The sequence below is a fragment of the Ptiloglossa arizonensis genome, chromosome 10, assembly GCF_051014685.1.
Source record: "Ptiloglossa arizonensis isolate GNS036 chromosome 10, iyPtiAriz1_principal, whole genome shotgun sequence".
In the NCBI taxonomy this organism is placed as follows: domain Eukaryota; kingdom Metazoa; phylum Arthropoda; class Insecta; order Hymenoptera; family Colletidae; genus Ptiloglossa; species Ptiloglossa arizonensis.
Window position 1 is genome coordinate 10,005,642 of NC_135057.1, and position 22,908 is coordinate 10,028,549.

A 22,908-nucleotide genomic window follows, 5' to 3' on the forward strand; every position below is an offset into this window, starting at 1 on the left:
TTTTGACAAGGAAACGTAGATAGCATAATGAACGCGCGACGTGCTCGAACAAATGCGATATAAATTGAACGACGATGACACAGCGGGCCGAAAGTGTAAAGTCACGCCCAACGGTCGATCGAAGTCGCGAATACGTGACAGCGGCCGATCGGTGGTTCGCGGAACCAATCGGGGGACTTTTTTTCTAAACTTCCGTTCTTCAAGTTTTTTCTGTGACTTCCGAACGCGAAGAAACGCAACAAAGGTTTCGAAGCGCTCCTTCCTCGCTCGCTCTTCTCTCTCCGCTTCGTCTCGTCGTCTCGTACTCGTGTCGTGTACACGCCCCGATAACCACGTATCTTATCCTATCGTCGATTACAACGCGGTCGTAAAGATTGTTTTTTCGTCAGAAACCGAAACAAATTTCCAAAGGAGATACCAGCCGCGTTATGTGGAACGATCGATTCCCGAGTAAACTAGAAACGTCGCCGGGACGAGTAATCGATCGAGGAATCTTTCTCCACCGACCCTCGTTACGAGCCGGTTGCTTTCGTTCACTCCAGAAATTCATCGTTTCGACGTTCGAAGATCGACGATAGTTAAGTATCGCGGCGTAACGCGCTCGTCGGCGCCGAAACTCGCCCGCTTCGAAATCCTGGCCGCGGTCCAACATACTCGCGCGTGTTTTGCGGTGCAATTTTGAAGCGGCGCGTTTCTAATTTTGCTCGACACGCGCCGCGGAAAAACGACGCGTCTTTAGAATCGCGCTCGGTTCGCGAGACGATTTTTCTCCCCCTGCTCCGCGTCGTATTAACGATCACGACAAACGGTACCGATTCGATACGAATCGATCGACGTCCTTCGGAAAAATCGCGCCAGTCTCAAGACTGTGGCGCGAAGATAATGCGCGCTGGCGTGACAGCCACTCGAGCGAGCGTACACCAGCTACGAAGATACGCGTTCTTGAGGTTCTTAGATAAACGAATTCGCTCCAAACCGCGACGCGTGCACGCCAATTTCTCGCGTTTCTCGCGGCGTCTTCGAGGGGCCCGGGGCCGCCGCGTCGTTCGTTTCGCGCAGCTCTTTTTTTTTCCTCGCTCGCCTCGTTTATCGACGCGTAACTGAAATTCCAACGACCGAAATCGGTTCGTTTCCCCCCGAGATACGCGCGCGAGAAATTCGCGGAGATCCACCGTCGCGAAACGTTCCCCTCGCGAGGTGCGCGCCAAATATTTTGACCGTTCAAGGTCACCCGTCGAGTTACGAATTACATTCTCCTCTTGCGATCTCGTCACGCACCCCACGCTCTCCGAGAGGCAGAAACCGACGTGTTTGCACCGAAAGACGAAAAAAATAGATGTTTCGAAAACAAGTTCGTGTCGTGTAAAACTTATTCAACCGGGTACAACGACACTTCGCGACTGTTTCTCGTCTTTCGTACAACTTGTCCACGGTCGATGCTCCTCGTAGAGTAAATCCTAACCTAGATGGGATTTGCTCATCGAGCGGCCAAAATATTCGCCGCTCGCTTCTCTATACTCTACCTGAAAAGAATGCTCTCTTCCTGCTATTACTCTCTCGACGGGGCGAATATAAAAAAAATATATATATACACACATATATATTTCTCCGGAGGCCGATCGAGATTTCCGCGGCGGGGTCGCCGGAACCCGGTCTGAGTTAGGTAGATGGTATCGCTTATCAGCATCTACCGCTGATAACAGGCCGACGAAGTCGAGTTGGCCGGTTGGGTGCTTATCGCCGCGGGGGAAATGGACCCAGTTCTTCGTAGCCGGGCCGTTCGCGCGCAACCTTTCGCTACTCGTTCCCGAGTTCGTGCACGCCGATCCTGTATTTTTCCTTTTCGTCCGAAAGCTTCGTGATTCCGCGACCGAGCTTCTTCGTTCCGCGATCCCGCGTTGCTCGCGATAACGGTCGATCCATTGGACGGGAAGTTCGTCCTCGACCAGCCGTTAACACGATTACCGTTGCGCACCTTCGGAACTCGTGGTCTTCCGCGCTGGTAGCTCGTCGCAGTTGGACGGAGAACGTTGCAACAGCGTAAGACACGAACGTCGAACGAAAAACTTTTCTCTTCGTGTTGATAAAACGTGAACGAGGGGGGAGGAAAGAATTGTTCGGTCACCGTGGTAGTTATCCGTCAGGATTGGAGTCGGGTTAGGTGTCGGGCGGCGTGTTGTTGAAAGGTGGCTTGAGAACAGTGGTCCTCGGATCAACGATCGGCGAAATTGTCCGTTTCGTGAACGTAAGTTGTCCGTTCGCTACTCGTCGCGAAGAAAATCGGAGAACAATCGGCGATTACACGGGGGATTATTGCATCGCTTGGTTCGAGTGATTCATCGAGGCGGAAATATCCCACTGATTGCGATAGTATCGTAACGTACCACCGATGGAACCTACGCTCGAAAGAGGACTAATTAGATCTATACGAGACTGTACGTATCGTTCTTCCGTTTCGATGCACGCTGGAAATTATCGTAACGTCGACGATTCGTAGACGCGGATAATTTACGTTCGTTGCGACGGAATTGATCGATTTACGTCGATTGCGATTGTTTCTTTTTTTTTCTTCTTCTTCTTCTTTTTATCGTCATTGTTCCGCGCTACGAGCCAGCGAAGTTTTCACCCACCTTTCGAACACATCCTGCGCGTAGATGGAAAAGTTCCGTTTGCTCGAAATCGCTCGATCTCGCTTACGCGAACGCGGATCGCGGCCGGTGTCCGCGCACGCGCGATAAGTCGGGACAAAAGCGAGAGAATCGGTCGAGCGTAGATCGAGACCGCGCATGCGTGGACGCTTCTTTATCGTATGGCGCGACGTACGCGGTCACGTCGCGATATCGTTGCACGTTTTTCTTTTTCCCTCCATCGGTCACCCGTATCCGTGAGAACTCGTCGAGCACGACGAACGTACCTCCACCGCAGAGGTTTATTAAGCCGTCGTATTACGGTCTTTAGATAGCGTCGATTCTCCTTTCGGAAAGGTTTAGAGCCGCGGTTGAAGCGCAAACGCAAGTTTTTTTTTCTTTTTCTTTTTTTCTTTCGTTCCAGCGAACTGCTCTCCGAGGTAGGTCGCTGGAACAAATCGGCCATCTGTTCGCGCGACATCGGTAGCGAGCAGTCGAGGTTAGGTTGGCTAACGGTATTCCGGTTACATTTTATCTTTGCGCGTATTCGCGTACGGTACCGGACAAACGGTCGCTCTCGTACCGAATATTCCTCTCCGCCGAGAGTTTCTACATTTTCGTCGAAACCTACGCGTCGTTTTACAGATCGAGTAACAGCCGAAGCTTTGTCCAGTACCGTACTTCCGCCTGATAAAAACGTTCGACGTAATCTCAGTCCCCGTTTCGCTCGAAATCTGTCTCGCAACGTAAGCCCCACGATTCGATTCAGCTCGAATCTCGCGCGTGTTCTTACGATTCTTCGCTGATCGCCGTACACGAACGAATCGTGCCGCGATCACAGGTGATCGCGCGTACTTTGAAACGCGCGGTATCGTCGATCGCCGCGAGAGCTTTAATCGCCACGTTCCGCCTCGACCGAGGAAAGCTTTCCTGTTCCCATCAAGTGTGCCTATCTATGCGCGTCGCTGCTTCCTGCTTGTCGATATTTATATGTGATTGTTGCCAACGGGACGAAAAGTGTCTCTACGCCGACCTGATCGAAATTCATCGGTCGCCTGGAACCATCCATTCCGCATCCATTCGTGTCTCGTTCTCGGGTTTAAGGGTTTCGTTTTAAATGTGACGAACGTGCCGAGAGTAAGAATCGTCCGGCGAGGATCGTCGGGGTCCAACGAGTGTACGAGCCGGCACCTTAACGAGGACGCATGTTTTTCTAACAGAAACCAGTGTCACCAGCCGCAACCGGAACAACTCGTACCGCACGCCCGATGAGAATCCATGCTGAGGACTCGTCCGCGATCCCCACGAACGTTTAACGATATCCTACGGACGACGAGGCAGGATTGACCGAGCGAGCACGCTGCTCCGTGTAACCTCTTTCACGCAGCGAAAGCGTCGCGCCGCTCGTTCGGCGCGAAAGTGTCTCGGTCATGGACGATCGGGAGAGTCCGTTCTCTCGAACCCAACCGAGCAGAGGCTCGATCCGCTCGCAGGCCGGTGGTAGAAAGAGCTTGGTGATCGGCGGAACGACCACTACCACGGACCATCAACGTCAACCGACCCCTAGACAGACCAAGGAGTCCTCCAGTCCCAGATCACCGAGACGATTCGGACCGTCGCACGTCGCGTTGGAAAATCTCAAACAATGGGTAGAGGCCGAACGCGGTCTCAGAGTCGCGGAGAAGAAGGCCACGGCTAGTTCGCGTTCCAGCACCCTCGAGACTACCTATCCGAGCCCTACCCCGAACGTCAGAACCACACCGACGGTCACCAGGAAACCCGTACCGGCCAACGTTAAGATCGGACCGAGTCTACGGGAGAAACTGAAGGCGTTCAACGACTCGAAGATCATACAACCGATCGCCGTGTCCGCGGAGGACGCGAGTCTACCGATCAACCTCGATTTGATCCTGAACCAACAGAAAGGCGTGGCCGTAGAGAGCACGGACATGCTTCAGAGATTGGAGCTCCAGGTCAAGGCCATCGAAATGAGCACGCTCGCGGCCAGAACGCGTCAGCTGGAGGCCAACTCGGATTTCGAGCCGGAAAAACAGCTCCGATACAGAGAACACGAGGATCTACTTCGAAACGTGACGGATGACGAGGCCGAGGGGTATATAAAACATTTTCACTCCGATCATCGTACGAAAGCACTCCCTCGCGGATGTTCTCGAAACTTGACGAATATTTACTTCTCCCTCTCTATTTTCTTTTTTTTTTATTTCTTTTTTTTTTTATACCTCCTCAATTTTTCCACTGTCGAAACTTTGACGATCGAGTCTCGAGGACGAGTTCGATCCGAGAGACGCGTTCCGTACCTCGTTCGAATCGAGTTCTCTTGCTTTTTCGTCGTCAACGATCGATATTACACTCCGTACAATTCGCGTGCGGATCGATCGAGAAATGTTTCGCGATACGTTGTATTCGAGGTGGTGTACCGAGTACCTTTCCGAGTATTTCAGATCTCGTATTTTCCAAGATGTCGAGGCAACCTTGAGTTTTTCCTTCGAATTGCGTACTTTCGAAGATCGACCCAGGCTCGCTCCTATTATTCTATTATTTATCGCGGAATTCGAAGCGGCGCTGAATAAAACATCCACCGTCGTACGAAAGGCTCAAGGTCGTCCCGATATCACCGAAGATACGCGAAGAATTCGAAAGGGCGTTCGACGCGTCCCTCCTCCCTTGAATACGATGGATTTCCCGCGAAACGATCGATAACGAGACATTTCGGATAACAGTTCTTGTTTGCTCGTGGCGTGCAATCGCGTTTGAAAATATTTTCGTAAGATTCCCGATACCGGTGATATACGTTTCTTGTTAATCGAGAACGCGTACCGACCCCGTTTAAGAACGAGATTAGACGATGAAAGTGACGTTCGGTGAATTGAAACGAAAAGGGCCTCCCCGTTGCATCGTGGCGACGCAACGAGGAACTCGACCGGAAACGCTGGGATCACGGCGAAGAAGCCACCCACGAAATTGTCGAGGACCGCCTCGGATACAAGGCGGGGACAGGAAGCGGATGTGCCTCTACGATCGCACACCAGGGTGCAGCAGCTGCGCGCGCTCGGTCGGCCTATCCTCACCAAGAAAGACCATCGACAACAGCAACAACAACAGCAGCAACAGCAGCAGCAGCAGCAGCAGCAACAACAACAACAACAACAGCAAAACAATGTGCTCAGCAGTGTGCTCAGACCGTTGTCAGACATCATGCAGAAGGCTGGTCAGAATGAGAAGGAGGTAGATATTGTATAACGAATGAACCCTTAAATAGAGGTAAACCCTTTCGAGGGGTTTGTTTAAGCGAGAGAGTATCGGCGAAAGGTTACGAACAAAGACGTGGGCGGGCGATAACTTCCGGTGGAGTTACTCGGGCGGTGTCGAGAAACATTGACCGGCCCGATCGAGATCGATCGTCGCGAGAATGAATCGTTATTGTAATGATAATTTTAACTCGAATTTGTCGACGATGACGTCGAACGCAACGGTTTCGCGCGTTTCTTACGCAAACGGACAAATTTGTTGCGGAACCAAAATCGACTCGAAAGTTTCAGCGATCCAGGGGGAGGGGGTGAATTACTTTTCCTTGCAGGTGTTTTTTTTTTCCCCCAATTTGGGCCAATTGACCACGCTGAGAGGGGACAAGGGTATCGGGGGTTCAGGATTGATCGCCCGTTAACGAAAATTGAAACGTTCGATACATTTGGCCGTATTTTGACGAGAGTGTCGTTAATGGATCGACGAGGTTGTCCCGAGCGAAACGAGTCCAAATACCGATCCGCGTTCGCACTGTTGTCAACCGTACCGTTTTCGAATCGTTTCCAACAAACCGTCAATTACGCATAATTGGAAACGGTCCGAACGAGGTCGTGTTTGGACTCGTTCACGTCGGTGGAACCGTACCGATAGATCGATAACGCTCCCGCGACGATACAACGACAAATATTAGAATTTTAATTCTCATCAACGAACGATACATTCGATCACGCGTATCTTATCGGTCTCTCTCGATCGTCGATCGTCAAATGAGTCGTCGCGCGTTTCCCACCGAATAAAGACAAATACCACCGGGGCGATAATTTCGTTCCAGTTATCCGTCGAGAGATCGTTTCAATTATCCCGGGGATTCCATTGTAACGTAACGACGCGGTGTATTTCGGTATCGTTTACTTGCGCAACGCGAAAATTCCAGAATCGGTACGACGAAACACGACGATAATTGACGCTAAGTGCTTGGCCTTCCAGCGACTCAACGGCAAGGATGACGGTGACTAAAAGACGATTCCAGGCATAGTTTTCATAGTTATATATACATATACCGGGCGTTTAGCGGGGAGGGTGGTGGGCTCTGAATGACTCTCGGCTCTTAATTGCTAGATGAGTAAGACGACGACCGTACACTTTGAAATAGAAAGTAAGAACGGGTGATGAGTAACGCTTTCGGAAAATAACCGGGTAGAGCCGAGTTTCGTTAGCGCGAATTCGGCGATGACGGAAGGAAGGAAGGAAGGAAGGAAGGAAGGAATTAAGGAGGGCTCCTACGACGACGTTGTTCACTTTCGAGGATACAGCCTCTTCGTGGACTGACTCGACAGGAACGAACGAATTAACCCCTCGCGACCGGGATCTCCTCTCGATCGGGTTCCCGTCCCAAAGGCCGCAGCCGATTTTCGCGTGACCGACTCGACGTTGAAATATCCTCCGGGATCTTGGAGTTAATCCTGGGCCCCGTTCACCCACATTCGTGTCTAAAAATATCGAGACAGTCGAGACAGTCTTTAAGTAGGTAACAATTGCGTATTGACTTGCTGAAAATACAAATTTATCGATCGATTAACCGGGGAGGTTCACAGTTCGAAAAGTGCACATTGGAAAAGCATCTCTTCAACTTACGATGGGGAAAAGATCAACATTTTTTCAGAGTCTACGTAATGGTATCGTTGGAAAAAGTTTTCGTAAATATCCTATGGTTTATCTCTTAAAATTAACGCGGATTGCAAAGTCTTAATTTCATCTTTCTTTTCTTTACGAAACTTCCAAGTGTCTCGATACTTGTAGGCGGGGTTGTAGATTCTCGTACACGTTCGTCCCTAGCAGATACAGAGAACACAGTTTTGCTATGGTTTATCTCTTAAAATTAACACGGATTGCAAAGTCTATTTTTCATCTGTTCTTTTCTACGAAAATTCCAAGTGTCTCGATACTTGTAGGCGGGGTTGTATATTCTCGCACACGTTCGTCCCTAACAGGCACAGAGTGAAGAGAGTTTCGCGTAGATGCGCGCGCGTTACGATAAGTCGGACGAGACGTCCATAGAGACGTATGGATCGCACGCGAGGGATTAATCGCGAGTTTCCCGACGGAGCCGACCGAGTCCCGAAACTCCCGTGTCGTCGATACGTTCGACTGTTCCCTGTGGTCGGTAGCCGTGCGCAACGAGTGCAGCGTTAATGCATATCTGCGCGCTCGGGTCACGTACCGCGCGCAGTCTACGGCTCATCCGTTCGAGCTCAAATAATGCGGATGGCTTCCCTGCCTGTTCGACTGTGCGAATGCGTGCCACCTAACGATCGTGAGACCCGTCAAAGCCGATTAACCGCCTCCAAGTTACGCGTCCTCTCTCCTCCGTGCACGACCACGCTTCTTCTTTTTCTTTTTCTTTTCTTTTTCTTTTTCACGAGCCGAACAGATTGCACGCGCGTCGAAATATTCTTCGCGACACCTGTCGCGGGGCCAGTTTCCTCGACGATCGTCCACGCATCGTTTCGTTGGCACTATTCGTCGCTGTTGACCTCTCGAGCGGAAACGAGTCTCACCCGCGCGAGTACTCCGCGCTAACCTCGACTTTGACCGGCTACGCCCCAATATTATCGACTGTTACGATACTCGCCCTCTTTTGCTTTTTTCTTCGAGACTTTCCTCGACAAATCCACCGTATCTAGAGCGTACCAGTCCCAGCGTTCTCGTAAATAAATTCGAGGTATTTCGATTTTCTTCGTAACGGACACTATCCTTTGGAAATAAATTCCAGACCGAGGGATGGAAGGACATCTCGACACGTACGAAGGAATTTCAACGACGGTATAGGAGTATACAGACTGAATCGAGAGGTTTTTTTTTAGTAACGATTTAGTTTTCGTTACTAAAAAATTAGGATTTTTCTTCAACGATACTCTGGGAGCTAAAACGGAGTAAAAGTGACCCGTGCATCCGTCTACGACGAGCTCGCAACTTCTATCGCGGTGTCCCCAAACACTCGTTGCTCGTGCTCGTACGACCAACAACGTGTACCTATCTCTCGTACCTAGGGTACGGTTAGGTAGGTGTCGGGGGCTTTTCAGAGATCACCGTTTCGTCGGGTGTCGTTTGAACCAAAGAACACACGCGCGTTGCTGTGTCAGGACTTGGAAAGGTGGCGACGGTTATGCGGCATAAAGCGGATTTCATATGCACCCTACCATCTCTCGGCAGCGTACTCTCGTGTTTATCGCTTTTCTCGCTGAATATGGAGTTGCATAAATCACGGCACGGCGAAATATCCAGACCGTGTCCCCCACCATCTCCTCCTCCTCTTCCTCCTCCACCAACGTTCTCATCTGTACCCTGAACTACCCAAGAATATCGCAATCTCTCATCGCGCGTCGACTCTGGTCTGATTTTTCAGATTGGATTAAACTTGGTGCCTGTTTACGTTCACCTCGCCGAGGTGAACTCGATTTACCGGGCCGAAAGTGGATATCTCGGCGAGCGAAGCGGGAAGAAAGAAAATTCTCGTTTCTTCGGTGTCGTACGATTTTGATTTCCCGTGGAAACTGGGCGTTGGCGGTTCTACTTCGGCGTCGCTGGATTCTCGGTCGATCGATCAGCTGATCGGCTAGAGAATTCGATTCCGCCGGCTCGTACGAAAATAGCACGTTTAAACAGTTCGAACGTTACAGCCTCGACTGTAACCGTCTACGTGTATATGTATATAGTATATACATATGTCAAAAAACGTGGAAATTGAAGAATTTTTCTTTCTTCGTCCGGTGTCGTCGTTAGTCGCAACTCCACGCTGAAAACAATTGGGTTTCGTATGATCGGTTCGGGTAAAATTTTGTAACGGAATCTACCCACGTGATTTCGAGGAAAAATTAATCGACGGATTAGTCGGCGCGCAATCCTATCGAAAAAGCGTATCGACGATAAGAAAATTTACGATCGTTCGACGACTAATAAAATTCTTAACGCGCGATGTAAAATCTCCGGGAACTTTACGAGGATTTATTTTACCGGGTTTCCGATAGGTCGGGGAGATTCTCAACCGTTTTAAGCGCGCGTAATTCGATCGTAATTCGAACGTTTCGGTACCGTTGATACGCGTCGAGAGGCAATGTTGGGAATATTAGATCGGTGGTGGAACCTTAGAAATTCCACGTACGTTCGTCGTTTCGTTCGCGACACGTACACCGAACGATATTAACAAAGGAGGAAATTAATTTTACGTCGTCCGATGAAATTACAAAATCGAGCTACGAAACGAGTGCCGTTCTATCGATAAATGCCCGTAAGGTTGCGTATAAATTCTTTACTCGAGGGATCGACGAAGCAATAGGTCCTCAAAGAAAATGAAAGCGTTGTTCGGGTCGTCGATACAGAAATAATTCCTCTTCGTACTTTTGTAATTTCATCGACGAGGATACTCGAGAAAGTGTTTAACGCGTCGCGTCTCTTCGTACCGGAAACTCGCGACACCGTATCGATAATTCGTCGATAGACGAAAGAAATCCGTAAGCTTTAAACGGTACGTACCTCGCGTCTGTACCGCGCTTTAAAATAATAATTCGAACGAAAACTATTCGAACCCAACGAGCTTGTCCACTTTCAATCTCGTCGAAATGTTACCGCACACTCGACTCGTTGAACAGCAAAAACAAACAATAAAATACTGTTCTTATTCCGAATCACGTTCGGAACGACGTGATCTATCGATGGGTCATCGAGTAACGCTCTCATTCGCCTAAGCGATCCACCGATGTCTCTCGTCGAGAGATTCTTCCACGCGATGGCGTGTAACTCACGAGTGGGTCACGCCGGGCAAAATGTTTGAAAGCTGGGAATACTTTTCGCTCATGGAGAACGCCTAATTCGCTCGTCGATTATTTTCGAGATAATATCTCGCACGTGATCGGCCAATTAAAAATACTACGCTCCTCGATAAGGGTGGGTCGTGGAATAATTTACGTCCAAGGTTTCCTCGAGAATTTCGTAAATCTTCCCTTCGTGTCTCTTAAATGTACATCTAAACGATCCGGGGTGATGCGCACCCCGATAAGCGTGATCGACGACGCATCGTACGCGAATTAAATTTACACAAAGTTCGATAGCAATCTTCGAGTTAATGGGATCTTTCTCGACTCGTTTCGCGAACTTCTGGAAAACAATTTCGTGAATACGAAAGTCGTTTCCAAATTCGAAAATCGTCTTCGAAATCGAACGAGCCTCGAAACGTAAACTCGTCGAAAGCCCTCGTTGATTCGAATCGGGAACGAAGCTCGAGAATCGCGCGTCTTTGCGACAGACGGAAGTGCGTATCGTCGCTATTCGTGGTCGATCAGCTGACCAAGGCGAAAACTCGGTTTCGATCGCGCGCGCAAGAACGGGAGGGGTAGTTCTCGTACGAAGCGGGGTTTGGGGGTGTATATACGAAGCGTCGAGGGAGTCGTGTTGGCAATGGCGGGCGGGTGGCCGGCGAGTCGGTTTCGGAACGCATGCGCGACTCATCGTCGTCGTGGTGGTCGTTCGGATGGACTCGTGGGGGCAGGTAGGGAGGGTTCGGGTCGCTCGGGTTTCAAGGGTGGTTCGTTTCCACGCTTCCAGCAGCAGCAGCAGCAGCAGCAGCAGAAGCAGCAGAAGCAGCAGCAGCAGTAGCAGTAGCAGCAGGGGTGGAGGGTGTGTGGTGGGAGCCGCGTATTGATTCTCGTTTCGCATCCCTCGGCTGTGAAACTCCTCCTCTGGGTGATTCGCGCGACTCGCTCGTACTCGTCGAGGACAACGGGGAAGGTAGTCGGGCACACGGTCGTCGTCGACGACCGCGACGACGACCAAACGAGGAACAGGGAACACTCGACGCATCCAGTGCGGCGTGTGCGCACGAGTGCTCGACTCGTCGACAACGACGAGCGACTCTCGAACCAAGAGGACGTAGAAGACCGCGTAACGCGATCGTTTTCGTCGATTCCGCTTACCAAGACGAGAATGCGTTCCGCTCGGGCCACGGTGAACCTAACCCAGAGACGACGACCGGCCGTGATCAGTGACGTCAGATGTACCTGCGACACGCCTCCGAAGCCACGATTTCAATCGTCGATCGATTTCTTCGAGCCGCTCGAGCTCTCCTCCAGCCAGCGTGGAAACCGTACGCTTTAACGCGCGCACCCCGAGGCGGGATATTCGCCTTGTGCGCGAATCGAGCGTGAATTGTGCGTGCACCGCGAGAAAGGGGGAGGTCTCGCGGTGGTGGTGTCGCGGTGCCGCGCCTGCCGTCGTCGCGACGCGACGACAACCACGACAACGACCACGACCACCCGATATATACACCGTGGTGTCGCGCGTGCGGAGCAATAACGAAGACACGTCCTTCGATGTCTCGGTGTTACGTTCCGACGTACGAGTGCGTCTCGCGAAAGTTAACAGTGATACGGTAAACTGTGTTCGACGATACACCGTGCTGGTGTCGAAGAAGGGTCTCCGTTCGCGATGCGCGTCGAACGATAGCGTCCTCGACTTTCTAGCTCCGCGAGTGTCCCTCGGTCGCGCGGTTCGTACCGAAAAGGGGGAAACGAACGAGAAGGGAAGAGCTCGAGTGAAAACGTCGCTGAAACTAGGGACCGTGGTTGGATTCGTTACTTGGAATGATCGCCAGTTGTAGGGTTGCCGGCTGTCTTCTTCGAATCCTCTTATCTCGTCGGTCAACGTCGCCTGGTCGTCTCGGTGAAACCGTTCCCGTTCGTAGGATCGCCGGTTCGTTTCGCGCGACGATGTTTCGCACCGGTGGCCGTGTTCACGCGTCTCGACGCGACGAGGAACGCTACCTCGACGAAAGGAATCCGTGTACCTGATTATGCCGATGATCGTAGCTGGCTACAACTCTCGCGAAGGACCAATACGCTAATTAATTCGTTCAACGTCGTTTCGACGACTACGAGGACGAGGACGAGGACGACGACGCGTTTTATCGATCGCGGGTCGCGCGTACTGTAAATACCTGTAGCGTTTTCGGCTCGTATTTCTAGACAGACATGGTATCGCGCCACGGCGGGGAAGTTTCGAGCGTGCTGCCGCGCGAACAAAAATGGCCAGAACGGACGAAAGGGAAACGGGAGATCAGCCATCGTCGTCGGTCGATCGTGCATCGTAGCCTCCTCGAGACACCTGTTTCTCGTCGTCGTGTCGGTAACGAGAGCACCGCTTAGAGAAGGAGACCGATTACGTGTTTATCATCGGCCAAGCCGGACGGAGTGTGCGCGTGTGCGTGTGTGTGCGCGTACCAACGTCGATTCCACGCTGATTTTTCCCTTTCTGTCTCTCTCTCTCGGGACATCGAAGAGATCGATCGGTCAATCAGTCAAGCTGGCGGCCTCGAAAGTTGCTGCGACCACCTCTTGCAAGATGGTCACTCGTGGCCACGCGCGGGTAATTGACCGTAGAAACGAATTAATAAGATCCGTCGCGTACGCTCGTGCTTCGTTTCGGTACGCGATCGCTCTTGGAGGGTTTCCATCGGCGATATCGTGGCCGAACGTTTCGTTTCCGAAACCGTGTGCACGAAGCTTCGAAACCAAGTCGAGAATTTATTATTTATTTTTCCTGGACGCTCCGTTTGGTAAATCGGGGATACGGATAACGAAAACGGTGGATAAACGAGATATATATATATATATATATATATAAGGGTCCTGGAGTAAGGGATTTCCGATCGTACCGGCAACGTCCGACTCGGCACGACCGAAACTACTTCCAGGACCGATATGTTCCCCGTCTCCTCCCATCCGTGCCCGTGTAAACGCGTGGTGCTTCGATCCGACGCGGTTGTTCGCGAGTCAACGACCGTCTGCGAATATAAATTGCGGCGTGTACTCTCTTTCCTCGTCGATTTCCGTCGAACGGTACCCGACGACGAGATTCCAGCCTCGCGGCTCGGGGAACGTCTCCGGCGATCACAGATTAAACAGCGCGCCGCGCTTCGTTCAAAACAATCTGTATCTGGTACAGCTTCAACGAGCTTTAATTAATTCCATTGACGATCGTCCGTCCGTCCCTGGAAATGTCAAGTGCGGTCGTCACGGTGCATGAATAAATTGAACGACGCGTGGTCGTAAAATTTCGTAATTCTAAGCAACCCACGGACCGGGGAACCGATCCAACCGATCGCACATACGCAGATACGAGCACGATCGAGCTGCGATATACCACCGATTCACACCGCGCGCACCGTTCTCGATACGTGTCGCGTTCTTTCTCTCTCTTCGTCTTCTTCTTCTTCTTCTTCTTCTTCTTCTTCTTCTTCTTCTTCTTCTTCTTTTTTTTTTTAAGAGTTTCCTTGTTTCCGCTTATTTCAGACAGGGGATGGCGTGGGAGTGTCGAGTAGCGGTGGTCGGCTCTCGTCGAGGAGTCGGACATCGGAGGAGCCTCACATCGGCAAGTACAAATTACTCAAAACGATCGGCAAGGGTAACTTCGCGAAGGTAAAACTTGCCAAGCACGTGCCCACCGGGAAAGAAGTGGCTATCAAAATTATCGACAAGACTCAACTGAATCCCAATAGCCTTCAAAAGGTAAGCGTTTCGTCTCGTTCTATACGCGCGTTTAATTGTCCTCGACACGATTGGCGATATTGGAAAAATCGAACGATCACCAAGGTAGGGTTGCCCGACGATCATTCGTAGGCGCGGACCTTGCGAAAACGCGCGGAGATCGACCGAGCTGTACACTTGTTCGCGCGTTAATGGATCGCTCTCCTGTAAAAATAAATACGTATCGAAGCATTTGCGCCGAGAAGCCGTTCGTTCGGGCGATATATGAACGCTAATTTTGGAAAGTTGTAACGAGTGCTCATTTTATTCGAGCCTGGATCTCGACTCGTTCCACGGGTCTATCTCTGTAATCGAAACCGTTGCAGTGCGCTCGTCGCGCGATAAAGTTACAAGTACGCGCGTCTCGTACGCTTCGAGTGATCTTTATTTATTCTCGATCGCGATTCTTCGAAGAGTCTACGATCGTACGAAAGAACGTTACGAACGGATCTGGAAAATCTACCATGTCGGCCAATGGTTTCGGGGATGATCGCGTTTCGCGTGCCATACCGCACGATTCGTCCACGCTGACGAGATTTCACGTTACAGTTGTTCCGAGAAGTGAGGATAATGAAGATGCTCGACCATCCGAACATAGTGAAGCTTTTCCAAGTGATCGAGACTGAGAAGACACTGTACCTGGTAATGGAGTACGCCAGCGGCGGCGAGGTGTTCGACTACCTGGTCCTGCACGGTCGTATGAAGGAGAAGGAGGCCCGTGCGAAATTCAGGCAGATCGTGTCTGCCGTGCAATACTGCCATCAGAAGAAGATCATCCACAGGGACTTGAAGGCGGAGAATCTGTTGCTCGATAGCGAGATGAACATCAAGATCGCCGACTTCGGTTTCAGCAACGAGTTCACGCCTGGCAACAAGCTGGACACCTTTTGCGGATCGCCGCCGTACGCGGCGCCCGAGCTCTTTCAGGGTACACGCAACACGCGTTCATTCGATATTCGAGTTTCTCGAACGATACGAGTATCGTCCAGTTTCTCTAACGATACTCGTATCGTCGATTTTCTCCAACGATACGAGTATCGTCAATTTTCTCAAACGATTCGAGTATCGTCGAGTTTCTCAAACGATACGAGTATCGTCGAGTTTCTACCTAACATAGACGACGTTATTGTCGACGATTACATTTACACGTATCCTCCCGACAGGTAAAAAGTACGACGGACCGGAAGTGGACGTCTGGTCGTTGGGAGTAATATTGTATACTTTAGTGTCCGGCTCGCTGCCCTTCGACGGCTCGACGTTGAGGGAATTAAGGGAGAGGGTATTGAGAGGAAAATACCGAATCCCGTTTTACATGTCCACCGATTGCGAAAACCTCTTGAAGAAGTTTTTGGTGCTCAACCCGACGAAACGGGCCTCCTTAGAGGTACGTGGTGACAAGGTTCGAACGTGTTTCCGGAACATGTCTATCGTTAACGATACGAGACTCGAGTTGCAATTCTAACGATGGCCGTTCTTTTTTTCTGTTCCTTTTTCTCACTCCGCGCTTTCTAGACTATAATGAAAGACAAATGGATGAACATGGGATACGACGACGACGAACTAAAACCGTACTTAGAACCTGAGCCCGATTATAAAGACCACAAGAGGATAGGTGAGTCTGCCAGTATGTACATAACACTTACTACTTATTGTTTTTTACATTTAATATATGTAGTTGCATCGTTTACGACCACCTCGTGCGTACACGCGCGCACGCGCGCTCGATTAAAGGTAGAGACCGTTTGTCAGACAACGACGATCATCGCGGCGGTGCAATTAAAAATGACGTCCGTTTAGAGACGATCGAATACGTTTACGAGCGCGTATACCGACCGGAATAATTAGTACCGGCTCGGAGGTGGTCGTAATCGAACCAATTCTCCAGTTCCGAGAATTGGATCGCAATGACGTAGACACTTGCATAGATGCATGGATACCTCGTCGTAGAAAGGACAATGGTAGAAAGTGGCCAGTTTCCTACCGAGCTTGCCAGCGTAAAACGATTTACAGAGCATGTATCCACAGGTTCTCGGGAATTCGAAAGAAAAGAAAAAAAAATGTATAATTATTCAGACGTGTGATCGGTGCGACTCGCTAATAACCAGACACTAATGTATTTCGTCTTTATCTTCTTCGAACGATGATCTCCCAGCGATTAGGTGCACGTGATCTCTGTGTTTGCATACGCGTGGAACGTATCGGCTCGAGTAAGCTGGATATTACGGAGTGTAAATTTATCGCAACAACATCTCGGTTATCCGAATTGCCTACTTAAAATTGATCCTCGAATACTCGAATACACTTTATTCGTCCATTGGTCGGTGAACAATAACTCGAAAGTTATCATCGATTCTTCGTTCCCGCAGGAGCAACAATGTTACAGTTGCTCCGAGCTTTGCTCGATACCGATCGACCAGGTACGTTACCCGCCGATTTCTTCGATGATTCTTTCGCACAGATGGATCGTCATTCGTACGGTGAAGTACATTGATCGGGGTGAGTTGCACCGATCACGAGATTCCAAAGTTTTACGCGTACCATTTCTTAAAAAAAAAAACAAAGAAAAAACCATGACCACCAAAAACAACAAGAATTCCCCAACGAACGATAAATAATGATTGTTTTCGCATTCTTCAGAACCTGGTAGATACGTGTACCGTAAAAATTGTACGTCGCCGGCGAGGGCCAAAAATCGTCTATTTTCCACCACTGTCCTTTGGTAAATGGTTCGATACGAAGAAGAACGACGATTTCCTCGCGGTATCTCTAGTACGTACAATGGTAAATCCGTAGTGTGTAAAAAGGTGTCTACGAGCGCATTTTTCCTGCACAGCAATAAACCACCGAGCTTCTTCTCGAAATCTTTGTTTGCCTGCTCGCGATGCATCTCTCCGCTCGCGCAAAGAACGTTAGCTAGCGAAAGACAAACGTTGTTTACGTGGGATCGTTGCGTACGGTATTACTTACCGGGCGTTGCTCGTTTGTTGAATATTATAGTGTCATTCTGGCTGGTATTCTTAGTGGTTGTGACTATGCCGCTACGCCTGTTTGTTTTAGAGGCCCTGGCTAGTATGGGGTACACGAGAAGCGAAATAGAAGATTCCTTAGAACAAGCGAAGTACGATGACGTGTTCGCCACGTACTTACTACTAGGAAGAAAGACCACCGATGTAAGTAAACGCCGGGGTGTTAGCGTTTCACTAGCGGACGTTTGATCCAAACGTTTTCTATTAAACACGATGTCGTTTCGTAGCCTGAATCGGACGGTTCGCGGTCAGGCAGTTCATTGTCGTTGCGCAACATTCCGCCGCAAGCTGGTTCAGGCGGAGGTGGAGGAGGAGGAAGCGGAGGAGGTACGGGTGGCGCCGTGCAGAGTCCATCGCACAGAGGTGTTCACAGAAGTATTTCCGCTAGCAATCCAAAACCCAGTAGACGGGTTTCGTCCGTTATCGAATCGCTTCGTAAGTTTTAAATCGTTATTCTCCTTCCAAGCTCTACCGTTTAAACTTACCTTCGATAAATAGCGAGTCCGGATTGCGAACGTATCGGTAGACCGAGTTGACGCGAAACGGTCGAAAGAAGCAGACAATTCTTAGGTAAGGGACGTCTGTGACAGACGAGAAAACGAAAACCCGGTCCGGTCCGGGTCGATCGGATCGGTATCTCGGGGGAAAAATAAAAAAAGAAAGAAAAAAGAAAGAAAGAAAGAAAGAAAGAAAGAAAGAAAGAAAGAGAGAAGTCAGCAGACCGCTGAGAGAAAGAGAGCCGATTCCTCGATGCGCAGGAACTCGTAGCAATCACGTTTGTTGAAACGATTAAGGAGTCTGTCTGGTCGTTGACGAAACGTTTTATGCGTCGCCTCGGTGTGAAACGTCTGCGTTCGAGTAAAGACCATTCGTCCGATGTTTTTTTTCGTTCCTCCACTCTTCGGAGACGAACGGTCAATTAATGAAATTTACTTGCCGGTGAGCGAGGCGTGGTTTGTTTATTCTCCGTCCCGTGTGTATAACGCATTTACCTCGTTAGGAGGAGCACCGAGTCCAGGAAACGCGACGAATCATAATCACGCGACTGCTGCGACTGGTGGAACTGTGACTGGAAGCGGTGGTAGTAATTTTAAACGACAAAATACCGTAGACGCAGCCACGATCAAGGAGAACAGTGCTCGTGTCTCCGCGAGCCGTCCTTCGGCTCCGAAAAACAGTCCAGGGCAATTAGATACTAGTGAGTTCTTCTTTTTGTTGTACCGTTATAACCTTTACTCGAGTCTCCACCGATCCTTGTCCAATCGTTTTTGCTGCGATGTTGTACCCCCGTTTTGAAGCTTTAGCAAAAAATATATCTGCTTTGGATAAGGTTGCAGTGGTTCGTTCCCCCTAATCGTTGTCCAGTTTTTTAATACTTTCGTAATTTACATCTTATTATTATTATTATTATTACTATTACTATTACTATTACTATTATTATTAATTATTTAATTTGTGTCACGTTTTATATGTGCTCCTAATTCGTAAGCCTTTTTTCCCAACGAACCCGAGTTACACACGATCCAAAACCCGCAACGATCCAGTCATCGTGGCGCGTGTGGTGTCCGCTTCGCGATATCTCGTTCGATCGGAAACACAACTATTACGCAAACCTTACGAAAATAGAAACAAACAGTATCGGGATCTATTTGTAGGCGTGTCGAGATATACACGTACACGTGCGTTTCGTATTAGTATCTCGTTACGAACGACACCACGCGCCAACGACGTTTCGTCCCGTGGTTGAAACATTGTTCTTGTACGTGTACATAATTTTCAGCGTCGTATCTGCCTCTCGTGATCCTTTCGTAGAGGATCCTCTTAGCCAGCTCGGATTTACTGTTTCACGTCCTTTTGCCGTTCATGAACGTAGAAGCGTGTAGTTTATGTTGATTTAGCCGGAAGCAGATGAGACGTTGCGCAGTACCAAAATGTTTTAGTCCTTGTTGACACTCGTTGCCATGCCTGTGTTATAATTTAAAGTACGCTGCTTTGTTTTGTGTTGAACTATATCTAATGAGGCTTGCAGTGACAATGTTCATTCTAGGCGTGGGTACAAGTCCCGGTGGTAGGGCATGGGCAGGCAAGAGCAACACGATGAATACAGGGGTAGGTGGTGGTAGGCCACTCACCTCACCTGCCCCTGGTTCTGTTGGTCGGCGTAGTACCATCTCCTATGATCAAGCGAAAACGTCCTCCTCGTCTACCGAAAGAACCAACGATGCACCCAGGTATAGTGACATCCAATTGTTTTTTCATCTTCGTATGTACCGTATTCGACGAAACTTTTGAATTATCAAACGAGAATTCGTGCGATCACGACTAGTCGCACAAAGTAGTAGATTTACAAATACATATATTTATATATATAATATATTATATAATATATATAAATGTACGAATACGATCCTTTTCTTCCAACGATATCGTAGACACTGGATCCCCGCGAGATCGAGCGTAACAACGTTCCGGTGAAACTTTTCTTATCGTCTGGTAAAAGTAATGCTCGCCTCCGGTGCGTTGCGGCAAGTGTCGAGTATAATCGTGTGCGCGATCCAGTGTCTGCACCGATAAACCGTATACAATTTCTTAACGCGCGCAACGAAAGTTCGGTTCGTAATTGGTTACTCTTTTTCTTTACAGTCTCTTGTCGACTAAAACAGTGGTGTTTATTTTAAAATATTTTTTTTTTTTTTTTTTTTTCGTTTTCAAATTGTTTATCTTTCCTTTGATCGTACCTAACTAACACCATAGTAGACGACCGATTGCTCGTGTGTACTAAAAAAAAAAAAAAACCAAAGGAAAAAAACAACGCACATTAAACCGAGAACTTTGATAAACGATCCATTCCGGACAATAACAAGAACTCTGTCATTAAGCCCCAAGGGAGTTTATTTGTTTGTTGTGTTGCTCTAGCATGTTGGCTGCTGCCTGCCAATCGTTCATTGCAGACCACTTTCTTTATGGCTTGACAGATATTGACCGAACAAATAGTCTAATCGAACGTGTAATACTTACATTATACAAATGCTTGCTATAAATTATTACCGAAGCCACAGTTACATTCACATGACTTTACTCTGTTTTTTAAACAAATATGTATATCTAGATCTACAAGCGTGTGTGTATAGAAACGAACCATTAACATTCATCATACATGTTTTTCATTCTTATGTTTTAGCGTCGTTATTTCCATTCCTCTCGGCATAGAGTTTCTCGCGAGCTAAAGTTGTTGCGTAGCGCAGGACAGTATTTTCATTTACCACCCGTCCTTTCATATCGTTCCCCCGAATATCGTCCCGGCTCCTCCAGTTTTCAGTGATAAATTGTGTTTCGCTCGGTACCTTTTCTTTTTTTTTCTTTTTTTTTTTTTTAGAAAGTTACCCGTACGCCCGGAACCATTAACTCTTGCCGTTTGAGGAGAATTTTGCCACGTGCTAGTTATTGCGCGATTGGAACGCTAGATGGCGTTACAGGAATTTTTTGCAATAGGTCATTAATTCGGTAAAGGCGTTACCATTCGTTAAATACGTACCAATGTATTTCGATAATTCAACGTAGGTGACATTTATATAAAATATGCGAGATATCGATTACGCTCGTTTTCGGAGCGAAGCTGCGGTTCTTAATTCGTGAGACTCGTGTGTCTAGATTAAAAATATCAAAATTTAATAAATAATACTTTAATCCTTGGATCGATAACCTATTTGAAACTTTACAAAGTATTGTCGTACCGCTGAGTAAGATACACCGAAATTTCTTCTCGAAATGCAACGATACATATTTAATAAACGATGCAATAATCCCGAGATTGATAACCTACATTAAACCTTTGTATATCTCGAAGTAATTGTCGAAGAATTATCGCTTCGGAGCGACTCGTAGTTTATAGTGTTCGATACATCGCAATATATATTTTCAAAATGCAACGATGCATGTTCACGCTCAAATAATACGTTAATCCTTGGCTCGATAACGTATCTTAAACTTCGTACGTAGCGTAACTTTTGACGATGCATTGTTCTCTGTCACGGATCGAAACGGTTGTAGAATTCTTTCAATTTTCCTTTACGTACGAAAAATGTTCCAAGTCGAGTAAAATTTCTCCAAGAACAAATACATTCTCCCTTAACGAGACAATTCTCGATCCCTCGACAAGTTATTCGACGTATCCGTTCCGTGAAAACAGTTCCGGATAAAAGTACCTTTGAAATACCTTTGATACCCTATTAAAGGAACATTGTAAGTCTCGATGTAAAGACGACGAAAGAAAAGGTTAACCGTTTTTTCGTCGATTCCCGTTTCCGTTCAATAGTCGGTGGCGTCGGGTTACACGTAACGGAATTCGTTTTCAAACCGCAACGATATACACGTCATCTAGCGTTTCAGTCGCGCAACAACCAGATGCCTAGGCAACCGAGTTACACGGGTTCGGATCGCCATATTGTCCCTCGTACGGCAAACAATAATGGTCCCGTGTGTACTGCACCTAGATCGTTGTACGCCTCGAACAATGATCGCGTATTCGTCGGTTGGTACACGTTGAACGAACCTTTATCTCTTTTGTTCGCAAAGGGCGTACGAAAAAAAAAAAAGAAAAACAAAGTATATAACCGGCGGATCGGTTTGCATCGAAATTGTGTTCGTTATCGATGTTGATGTTGTTCACGATCACGTGAGGTCGCAGATAAGTAGTACCACGCGGCTTCCTCTGCGAATTAAAAAACCGTTTCGTTCTGCCTGAGCAGCAGAGGCTGTATTGTAAACGGTAGAAATGGTAGAGCCGGTGCCGGGCAGGGCAGTTTGTTGATTAGTTTTGTGCACAGCCTGGGCGAGGGCACTAGACCAACGCGGGGTCACACCAAGTCTGCGAGCATCAGCGCAGGTCACCGTTCCTCGAGTGGCGTACCCCCCAGCGACCATTCACTACTGGACCCTCAACCACGCAACGCCCACAACTCCTTACTCGCCACTGCTGACCCTCTTAGACAGAGGTACAGGTCCCCTACGCCTTATCAGCCAACCTATATACAAATTCCTCTGCTAGTTGTTACCAAAAGTCTAACGTGCAATCTAACGACCACCGCGTTCACCCTAGCGTCGACGAACAAAAGTCACGTCGTCGTTGCGCATTCCTCGATGACCAATTTCGATTCACAGAGGATGCCAGAAATACTCGAGACAAAGCCACTGTCGTTAAGTGGAAAGAGAGAAGTAGAAGTAACCGCGACTCGTGCCGGATCGGACGTTTCACCGTGAAACGATGTCTGACCACTGGTCCGCGCATTCCACTTAACCGTGGTACTTTCCCCTTAGCCATGGTAACCGTGTTCTTTTTACGGTATTTTTGCTAGGAGAAAATGTAAGTTGTACCGGTACTCGAGATTATTTCTGAATAGTTTTGCATTTCTACGT

The 22,908-nt window shown here is 48.7% G+C and overlaps 2 protein-coding genes across 8 annotated transcripts in view; both read left to right on the plus strand.

Moving 5' to 3' along the window:
* LOC143151977 (uncharacterized) overlaps nucleotides 1-3,972 on the plus strand; it is a 31,386-nt gene extending 27,414 nt beyond the window's left edge. Inside the window, exon 2 of the mRNA XM_076321557.1 lies at nucleotides 3,848-3,972. Within this exon, the coding sequence (XP_076177672.1) occupies nucleotides 3,848-3,943 (96 nt within the window). The 3' untranslated portion in view covers nucleotides 3,944-3,972. The remainder of the gene's footprint in view (nucleotides 1-3,847) is intronic.
* Nucleotides 3,973-4,057: 85 nt separating this feature from the next.
* LOC143151972 (serine/threonine-protein kinase MARK2-like) overlaps nucleotides 4,058-22,908 on the plus strand; it is a 36,212-nt gene continuing 17,361 nt past the window's right edge. For 4 of the 7 annotated variants that reach the window (XM_076321538.1, XM_076321542.1, XM_076321545.1 and 1 more), the window contains exons 1-11: nucleotides 4,058-4,740; nucleotides 5,528-5,873; nucleotides 14,234-14,449; nucleotides 15,017-15,395; nucleotides 15,631-15,851; nucleotides 15,980-16,091; nucleotides 17,525-17,637; nucleotides 17,721-17,928; nucleotides 18,494-18,691; nucleotides 19,523-19,724; nucleotides 22,320-22,487. In XM_076321538.1, coding sequence (XP_076177653.1) covers nucleotides 4,058-4,740; nucleotides 5,528-5,873; nucleotides 14,234-14,449; nucleotides 15,017-15,395; nucleotides 15,631-15,851; nucleotides 15,980-16,091; nucleotides 17,525-17,637; nucleotides 17,721-17,928; nucleotides 18,494-18,691; nucleotides 19,523-19,724; nucleotides 22,320-22,487 — 2,846 coding nt within the window. The remainder of the gene's footprint in view (nucleotides 4,741-5,527; nucleotides 5,874-14,233; nucleotides 14,450-15,016; nucleotides 15,396-15,630; nucleotides 15,852-15,979; nucleotides 16,092-17,524; nucleotides 17,638-17,720; nucleotides 17,929-18,493; nucleotides 18,692-19,522; nucleotides 19,725-22,319; nucleotides 22,488-22,908) is intronic. The other 3 variants (XM_076321540.1, XM_076321539.1, XM_076321543.1) reach the window with 3 other exon arrangements.